Consider the following 9438-nt stretch of genomic DNA (forward strand, 5'->3'; position numbering starts at 1 on the left):
GGGGTCGTGAATAAAGGCCTCCTGTAGCGATTCCATGCATTGTTGTAAGAAAAATCCATATTTCAAACGTTTTAAACACTATTCTCTCACTTCGGCTGACTGTCGTACGCGGAAGCTGTTCCGGCGGATGACGCAGGGCGTATGCACAGCGCGCGTGCCTCTGAGATATGCTAGTCTCACAAGTTTGTTTACAGGAGCAAAAGCAGCAAAGTTTCCTTACATTAGCAAAAGAAAACCAGTCTCTTCTTGGCTTATATCGAAACGCTCTGACATTTTTCTTTACAAATCCTCGGTTTGTGCTTCTAATTCATGACCGGTGTTTTGTTTTGTTCTCTCGCCGCGTTCGAAAGGAGGCTAAAAATGTCTTTTGCAAAATAGTCTAAACTCATCAGGACCTGCAGGTAATAGCAAATCAACACAGACAAGGTGAGGGAGGGTACGGTTTAGGCTTAAGATTTAAGGGTTTCCACAACCAGTCCAGTAAAAGAATGGCATTTCAAATCAATTTTAGGACAAACAAATGACTATTTTCAGAAAACAAAGTTGGATGAGTCACTTTTGATAATTCAAAATAAAATCACAAAACAAGATGTTCGTGCATAATACTGGGATTAACTAAAACAGCAATTGAAGAACCTCTAAATCCAAATTGTCTTAACTTGCTTGGCACAAGCACAATTGTAATTCAAATTAACAATAGCTGCGTTTACATGGACCCTACTAATCCGATCGTAATAGGACTAGAAGCACAATCAGAATAAAAAAAGTCACATGTAACCACGTCAATCGGATTGAATTTGCTAGATCCGATTCAGATTTCGATCGGATTGTAAGGAGTGGTTTACTCCTTTTGTAATCCGAGCGAGAGGACATGTAAACACTTGATGGGATTGAAAATCGAAACTGGAAAGTACTGCGCATGTGCAGTGACGTAAAAATAGCGTAATGACGTATGACAAGCGGAACGAGCTGTTCTTCCTGGTGAATAAAGTGTCATAAATGAGTGTCCCATCACTATAAAACTCCCCTTTCACTCAGCGTCTGTGAAGTGGAGCAGCACAACGTCCCATCAGTCCTTGTTTAAGACTCATCCACAGATGACTGGTTTTGGGTGCGGGAAGGGGCACTTTTACTGCTTTATAAAGTAAGCAGGTCGTCGCCTAATTAGGACACGAAGTACATAAATATCACGTGTGCTTTTTAAAACAGTATGCGACAACAGCGGGAAACTGTATATTCATGCAGTGTGCCCATATCAAAAGAGTAAATCCGATCAGAAGCTCGTGACATATAAACACGCATATCAACCCGATCACTTTATTTAGCGTTCATGTAAACACTACGTTCAAATTCGTCAATCAGGATGAAGAATGGAAGCAAAAAGTGTCCATGTAAACGTTCCTAATACAAACAATTCATAGACCCTTTCATCTGCAAAAAGGCCCTTATATAGTTTTAAATTATGCTTATGAGGTCAAGTTGCATGTATCTCTCGTCAAAGGATGACAATGTACATCTTAGAGATGCTTACCTGAATTTGACACCAGCTCAATGTCATTACCCTCCAGAACCAGTTCGTCTTTTTGAGCAGCAGACACTGCGCATGACACACCTACACACACACACAAAAAAATTCTGCATCAGTGCAACCAGGAATGTATAAAGTAGGATTATGTGCTTTATGGTGACAAAGTATGTGAAATCAGACAAAAAAATAAAATAAAAAAAACCTATAACACATACCTGACCTCATGCGGACACGGCGGATGTACTTCTCTCCCAAGAAGTTTCTGATCTCCACCAGAGCGCCGCTCTCCTGAATCACCACATTAATGGGGAAATGGGCATATACAGATCGCATCTTGTATCTGAAGCCCTAGAGAAAAACAATTAACATGCATCACACAACAGTTCATATCTTTTCCTCTTCAATAACACGGCAAAGAAATTAAGGACACTAATACAGTTTTTTAAAAGTGGTTTTACACAGTTAGGATCTTCTTGTGTGATAACAAATGTACCAAAATTGATTTTACTTACCAGGGTGACCCCCTTGATCATGTTCTGGACATGACTGCAGATGGTGCGGACTGTGGCCAACTCCTTCCTGTTACCCCACCACTTGTCCACGCGCAGCTGAAACAAATTGTTGCAAAACATAAGCATCTCAATGCATTTTTTTTTTCAGACTCAAGCATTTGCACTATTTTTTTTGCCTGATGATCTGATTTCAGGTTTGTCTCTGCTTCCTTCCAATCGATTTTATTTTTATCTAGCCCAATCGGATCAATTGAGGTGTTTACACGAACGATTTTCAGTCTGATTAAGCCATTAACCAATATTTGGGTGAATATAAATATAACAAGGGCTATTCTGCAGTTAATTTCCATGTATCAAGACTGCAAACCTTCTTATTTTTCTTGCCCAAAAGACTGAGCTCCAGGTTAATGTGGTTGAACTCCCTGCGGAGAACTCCACGGGGTCCCTTCACAACAACTGTGCGGCCCTTGAGGGACACCTCAACTGCAAGCAAATAGCCAAAATGTAATAAAAGTGAAGACATGGATAAGGAGAAAATGTTTTTAAATGCTTAGGATGTGATATGTGATTTTTGGCATACCGTTGTGGGGGATGTCCACTGTCTGGTTACTGAGAATGGTCTTCATTCTAAAAGAAAGGTACAGAAAATCCGTCAGAGAACGCTGAAATATACTTGTTATAATACATCTTGTTGACTTGTCTTCATTTATCAGTAGAGAAAACCCAGATAGCCTACCCGGTGTCATCAATCAGAATGAACTGTCAACTACATCCTGACAGCAATGTTAACGTATTCTGACATTTCAGTCGGTTTTACGGCTAACTGAACATTACTAATGTCATAGTGAGACACGTATGGCATTATATCAATGTGCCCAATAAATGAGCTGTGCTTGCAACAGCCTACAAGTTTGGCTAACAGATAAACACCGTCAACACAGACTGCGATAATAAGCAGCATCGGATTATCGCCGCTAATACAACTACAGATATTTTCATGATTATGTAAACAACATCCTGGGGCACTAAGAAAACCGGACGGATTTGACATTAGTGCAGATTGAAGTTGATTAAAATGCACAAGAACAGGATGCGCCATGTTCTCACCTCGCCGATTAAGGGGGAAAGGACAGAGGAAAGACGTCATGACGTAAATGTAACCAGTACGTCTTGCGTCATCGCCAGTTTCCAAGGCACAACCAAACGAATACAGATACTGAAAAGCAAAGTTAATGAAGTGAACTGTCACAAAGATTATTAAATAAGATTTTATTGATATATATATATTGCTTTGTCTGTATATGTTAAGAGCTAAATGTACCACATCCACAGGTTTGTCAGGTGTATATATATATATATATATATGAAGTCTTTGTCATAAACATGCAGTGTGAGTTAATCGATGCCAGAACGATTGTTGTCAATGACAGGCTCAAGCTGGATCTAAAGTCATGGCGTTAATCAGCAGAAGTTGTGGTGCTGCGGTTAGATATTCGTCGAATCCTCTGTTTTTGCCATCAAAATGCTTTGAGGGGTCTAATGTGAGTGATTTCTTTGTTTTGTTTTAGTTGTATGATTGATTGTACAAAAACATAATGTCCACTAGTTTAGTGTCAACTAACGTTACCGGTGCAGGCCAGTAACGTTACAGAAGTGACTGCAATATAACAGTATAAAATACTGATTAAATATATTAAAATGAGCTTAATATTTTCTACGCACATTATATGCTATTAATAATGTACGAATATATGCTGAGCTAACCAAACTGGATGCTAAATTGAAATGGAGTGCCCTGAGCCTTTGCTTCTGGTCGCAGGTTTACTGTAACAGACTGACCACTGCTGCCAACACATCCTCAACACTCACTGAGAGGAAGAGAGACATGAAAGAGGATGGCCTGAACCTGCAGGACTTCATATCTGGAGAGCTGTCAGAAAAGAGCATGTGGGAGGAATACAGAGGCAACCTGAAGAGACAGAAGGGAGAAAGGTAAACGTATGGACGGACACACCACTTTCTTTTTGGTACATGAATGTGGAAATCTTTCAGTACCACGGTTTTATCAAAGTGTCATGATATTACTATGGTCATCAATGCCATACCAATACGAAAGTAATAAAATAATGTATGATTTACAGTGATTTACATCAAGTGTTGTCCAGTTGTTCCTTTACGCACATAGATATTGTTTGTTAAGAAACAGACTCAGCGCGTGTGCTTTAATTGCTGAATGACTGAAAGCATTTTTGTTTGGTAAAGAACAATTTGTGAAAATAGTTTTTAAAAACCTGACAAAAAATGTGGAAATTGGTGCAGTTTCTGATATTTATATGGTCAAAGGGTAAAATTCGGATCACTTTTATTAATGTCAATCGGTGAGATTTTCATAGCAGACTACTTGCACAAAATGCATATAAATATTGGAAGTCACACTATATCTCCCAAGATTATGTCTTACTAAGATGATATTTAAATGCTTTGTTTTATGATCAAAGCACTAAGGTTTTGATTGTGGGGGGACTTATAATGCAATGCAGTAAAATGATGATTGAGACTAATAAACATTTCTCAAAACCTGAAGTATCATGTTTTATACTCACCTTTTAACATGATTTTCCTAAAAAAAATTTTTTTTAAAGCCTCAGTCCAGTAATTGTTCATCTTGAAATATTACTAAAAATAACAATACAATAAGTTATTCTTACACTAACTTTATTAAAATCAATAAAGATTTCACTGCAATAAATAATAGATTTGTACTAAAAGGCCTACTTGTTAAAAAGAATAAACTATCAATCAGATGACAGAAGGCATGTAGTAGATTGTGTGCAACAGTTTTTCCAGCAAAGTGTTGATTATGCCCTAATTTAGAGAGAATTTAGAAATGTCCGTATCAAATATGATACAGTAGGCTTTATAGGGTCTATGAGAAACAGATATAGAGATAGATACCTCATAATAAAACCTACTGTAATAATTAAACTTTTACATATACATGCATAAAGTCCAGTACATATGATTTAACGAGTTGTGTTTATTTTGCCAGGCTAAGGCTACCACCATGGCTGAAAACAGAGATCCCTATTGGAAAGAACTACAACAAACTGAAGAACACACTTCGAGAGCTGAACCTTAACACAGTGAGTGTTTGAAAACATGCCTTACATATCAACTGCTTCACACAGTCTCCTGACACAATGGTTACAATGGACACAGTTCTCTAATACAATGAACGTGGATGAGGACCAGGGGCTGTCAAGCTCCAAAACCGAAAATCAGCCATAAAGCATCATAAAAATAGTCCATAGGACTTGAGCACTACGTACTCCACTGTTTGGGGTCAGCAAGAATGTATATACATAGGAGGGTAAAGGTGATAGATTGGCCAAGCATGGGCATCCTCAAACGGTAAATACTTTTTTCCCCCACTGTGTATATATATATAATACTTTCATTCAGTAAGGATGCATTTAATTGATCAAAGTGACCGTAAATACGTTGTTAGAAAAGTGTATACATTGTGTTGTTTTTTTGCTTTTTATCCATCAAAGTATCCTGAAAATATGTATCACCATTTTCAAAAGAAAAATTAAACAGCTATTTTCAACATTGATTTGCACCAATTCAACATATTAGAATAGACCAAATGAACACTCTATGATTTCTGAAGGATCATGTGACAAATAATTGCAGCCTTGTTGAACATAAGGGACTTATTTCGCAAACATGAAGAAAATATTTTACACACCCCAAACGTTTGAACCTTAGTGTATGTAGCTATATAGTGTTTAGTGTTGTAAACAGAATTTTGCTATTTAATGTAAATCTTGCTAAACAACGATGACTACCTTCCACTTTTATTGTATGTAAACGAGCAGCTTGGACATTCTGTTATTTTAAAAGGATGTTTATAAGCCAGTGTTACATGAATTATCTCGAGTCTATCGACGGTTATTGTTGTTATAGGTCTGCGAGGAGGCCCGGTGTCCCAATATTGGGGAATGTTGGGGGGGAGGAGAGTATGCCACTGCCACAGCAACTATTATGGTGAGTGTATTGAGTCTGCGAAATGCCCACACATACACAAGGACGATATCTCAATGTTATGGTCTTGACTAAACACCTCTACTTGATTTCCCACACTCTTGCTATAGTTGATGGGGGACACATGCACACGTGGCTGTAGGTTTTGTTCAGTTAAAACAGCGAGACGTCCTCCACCTCTTGACCCTGAGGAGCCATATAACACAGCTAAAGCCATTGCAGCATGGGGTCTGGACTATGTAGTACTCACATCAGTGGACAGAGATGGTGAGAAAACGTGAAACACCAGCAAACCAAAATGAAAGACTCCATGAAAAGCCTTGGACATTTGCCATGCTCATTGCTTTCCTCATTGATGTATTTCCTAGTAAAACTAAGACATTAAAGGGCTCATCCATTTAGTTACATTATAGCCATGAGTTTATCTGTTATAATCATTTTTAGTATGTGAAGTTTTAGTAGTATGCTAGCATACAGATAACATATAGTAGAGAATAGACATGGACTAAGAAGCACAAAACTTTCATTTTGGTTTCATTGTGTCTTTAAAATTTACCGTTGCACTTTATTTTTGACCTCTGACCATATTTTTATTATAATGAATGAACAGACATTCCTGATGGAGGGGCTGAACACTTTGCAAAGACGGTCTCCAACCTTAAAGGAAGGTACAAAAATGAAAAAAAGAGTTTATTTGTTTTTTAGAATCAACTCTTTCATCCATTTCTCTCATACATGATCTTTTCTCTCTTAGGAACCCTGAAATCCTGGTAGAGTGTTTGACTCCTGATTTCCGTGGTGATCTGTCAGCAGTGGAGAAAATTGCTTTGTCTGGGCTTGATGTTTATGCTCACAATGTAGAGACTGTCAGAGATTTACAGAGGTTAGTGCTGTACATAAAAAGTATTCTCCGTAACAGTATGGATTTATTTATTTTTTATTTTTTTTGAAGAATGTTTTTAATGCTGTTTGTAAAGTTCAGAAGCACAGACAGCTTTCAAAATGTGGTGTTTAATTTTTTCGTGTTTTATTTTTACGCAAAAATATATACACTGTGTATTTGTGGTTGTTTTTACTTGTAAAAATTTAAATATTTTAAAAATAATAATTATATATTATAAAAAATAATAATAAATATTATTGTAAATATTTTATTTATGTTCCTTTTATGTTTCTTTCATATTTTATTTGTATTTATTTATTTTCTTCCTGTTTTGTTTCTAGCATGTACAGTCACCACCAGATGGCAGAAATATCTAGTCTATTTTATCAAGTGAATTAGTAGCTCTCATCATTTAAAGCTTGTAGATTTCATTGCGACCTCACTTTTCATCTTTGACCTTTGACCTTAAGGCATGTGCGTGACCCCCGTGCAAACTTCGACCAATCACTGAGTGTTTTACGACATGCTAAAAAGGTGAAACCCTGTGTGCTCACAAAGACATCCATCATGCTGGGGCTCGGAGAGACGGATGTGCAGATACGCGCAGCTCTGAAAGGTAATTCATATTAGAATTAGAGATGCGTTACGTATCACGGGAGGTCGATAAATATGCATATATTAACATATGAGAGTTCTCTGTGTTCTTGCAGAATTGAGGGACTCTGGAGTGGACTGTCTAACACTGGGGCAGTACATGCAGCCAACCAAACGCCATCTCAAGGTACGAGAATAATAAAACAACCAAACTCTGTCCTGGATGGCACACTCCCAGTCTGTTCACTAATCATCTGATACACTCTGCACACAAAAATGGCAAGTGCTGACTGACATCACCAGCCACAAGCTGATTGGCTAGCTTTACGCAGCGTTCGGTAGTGAAGGTGTGGTCACATTCGGTTGAATTTCAAGTGCAAAATTGATCCATTGTCAATAGTTCAGCAATGTATGCAGCACAGCTCACAGAGTCAATGGCTTTGTGACCAGCTTGAACCCGTTGTGAAATCTGCATGTGAAATCTTTCACCCTAATGCGAAATTCCCAATCGTGTGGATTTCACCCTTTAAAAAATTGCCAAACAATGGCAATGTAACTGTACCTTAAAGCAACTCTATGTAGTTTTGTGTATTTTTGGAGTCCCCTATAGTTAAGTGAAGTCTCTATGGTATGGTAAATATAGTATAAGTGAATAGCTATAAAAGTCCATTTGCCGTGCCATAAAGCAAACTGCCCTTTTCACTTTTGGATGAATATGATATTTCAAGGTAAAAAAAAAAAAAACTAAACATACAGTTTCTTTAAGTGATCTATTTTAGATAACGTTGCATAGAAACAAAACAAACTCTGATTGGACATGTTGTGTAGATCTAAGAAGAACCCAATTTTACCGAAGTGAGAAGTCTTCCAGAAATAATAATTCAAAAGCAACAGGCAACATTTCCCATTTCATACATTATTTCAGTTTCATTCTGTTACATCACACACTTGTCACGCTTTCAGAATGGCATTATCTCTTCTTGAATGCATCAGTCTGACAGTGTGTGTCTGGTTGAAGGTGGAAGAGTATGTTACTCCTGAGAAGTTTACTTACTGGGAGAAGGTTGGCCAGGAGATGGGCTTTGTCTACACAGCCAGTGGGCCACTTGTGCGCTCCTCTTATAAAGCAGGTAACCTGACAACATGTTTTAATTCATAGAAATTTAGCTAATACTCAGATAATGGCATCTGTTAGCATTCCCATTTTTTTTTTTCAATGACAGTTGCTTGGCTGGTGCAAGATGCCCCAAAGCTGTGACTTTAAATCTCCAATCTTTTCTCATGGGGCAACAACAGCTACATCAATAAAATGAATCATTTGCTGTATGTTGCTTGCAAAAAAAATCCATTCCATCATCTACTTTAGAATTTGTAAAAGCTTTTACAACAAGAGGTGTAGTTTCGACTCTCAGGGCAGCCAAACCTTGACTCCATTTTTCATGAAGCGCTTACAGTTACACATACTGTAACATTATTTGTTTTAACATACGGTTTCATTTTTTTAGGTGAATTCTTTTTGAAGAATCTGCTGGAAAAGCGGAAGACCGAAGGAGCCACAGTGGCAGCAGAGTCAAACTAGTGAACGTCACCCGTATACAGTATAAATACTATTAATAGGATGGTTCATCCAAAAATGAAAACTCTGTAATAATTTACTTTCCCTCATTTCATTTTTATGCAACAAATAGTAATACAGGTTTGGAACAACATGATGCCGGAATTTTCATTTTTGGGTGAACTGTCCCTTTAACTATACATATTACAAAATGATGTTACTGTAACTCCTAATGTTGTTTTAGAAATGGATTAAAGATCTGTATATTGTGTATCACTTAAAGGGGTCATAGGATGCTAATTTCACTTTTACATGTTGT

At 37.5% G+C, this 9438-nt stretch overlaps 2 protein-coding genes across 2 annotated transcripts; one reads left to right on the plus strand and one right to left on the minus strand.

Annotated features, from left to right (window-relative positions):
- Positions 1–1502: 1502 nt before the first annotated feature.
- Positions 1503–3191, minus strand: rpl9 (ribosomal protein L9). Its single transcript, XM_016229056.1, has 6 exons — positions 3148–3191; positions 2621–2667; positions 2408–2523; positions 2041–2136; positions 1744–1876; positions 1503–1612 (listed from the first exon to the last, which is right to left on the minus strand). Exons 2-6 carry the CDS (start codon positions 2664–2666, stop codon positions 1518–1520), a joined length of 486 nt encoding a protein of 161 aa, XP_016084542.1. The 5' UTR covers position 2667; positions 3148–3191; the 3' UTR covers positions 1503–1517.
- Positions 3192–3443: 252 nt separating this feature from the next.
- Positions 3444–9250, plus strand: lias (lipoic acid synthetase). The gene is made up of 11 exons (XM_016228956.1): positions 3444–3581; positions 3860–4032; positions 5090–5183; positions 6010–6090; positions 6198–6354; positions 6698–6755; positions 6842–6970; positions 7441–7586; positions 7681–7751; positions 8583–8694; positions 9070–9250. Exons 1-11 carry the CDS (start codon positions 3492–3494, stop codon positions 9141–9143), a joined length of 1185 nt encoding a protein of 394 aa, XP_016084442.1. The 5' UTR covers positions 3444–3491; the 3' UTR covers positions 9144–9250.
- The last annotated feature ends 188 nt before the right edge of the window (positions 9251–9438 follow it).

Source organism: Sinocyclocheilus grahami, unplaced genomic scaffold (assembly GCF_001515645.1).
Source record: "Sinocyclocheilus grahami isolate Dianchi unplaced genomic scaffold, SAMN03320097.WGS_v1.1 scaffold346.1, whole genome shotgun sequence".
NCBI lineage: Eukaryota > Metazoa > Chordata > Actinopteri > Cypriniformes > Cyprinidae > Sinocyclocheilus > Sinocyclocheilus grahami.

What these genes read in the sequence shown, in the direction of transcription:
- rpl9 (XM_016229056.1), bottom strand. Translation starts at nt 2,666, where the DNA reads ATGAAGACCATTCTCAGTAACCAGACAGTGGACATCCCCCACAACG. An exon ending in TGGGCAAGAAAAATAAGAAG is followed by an intron (nt 2,137 to 2,407) that starts GTTTGCAGTCTT and finishes AATTTGTTTCAG; the next exon opens with CTGCGCGTGGACAAGTGGTG. An exon ending in CCGTGTCCGCATGAGGTCAG is followed by an intron (nt 1,613 to 1,743) that starts GTATGTGTTATA and finishes GTGTGTGTGTAG; the next exon opens with GTGTGTCATGCGCAGTGTCT.
- lias (XM_016228956.1), top strand. Translation starts at nt 3,492, where the DNA reads ATGGCGTTAATCAGCAGAAGTTGTGGTGCTGCGGTTAGATATTCGTCG. An exon ending in GAGAGCTGAACCTTAACACA is followed by an intron (nt 5,184 to 6,009) that starts GTGAGTGTTTGA and finishes TTGTTGTTATAG; the next exon opens with GTCTGCGAGGAGGCCCGGTG. An exon ending in GATACGCGCAGCTCTGAAAG is followed by an intron (nt 7,587 to 7,680) that starts GTAATTCATATT and finishes GTGTTCTTGCAG; the next exon opens with AATTGAGGGACTCTGGAGTG.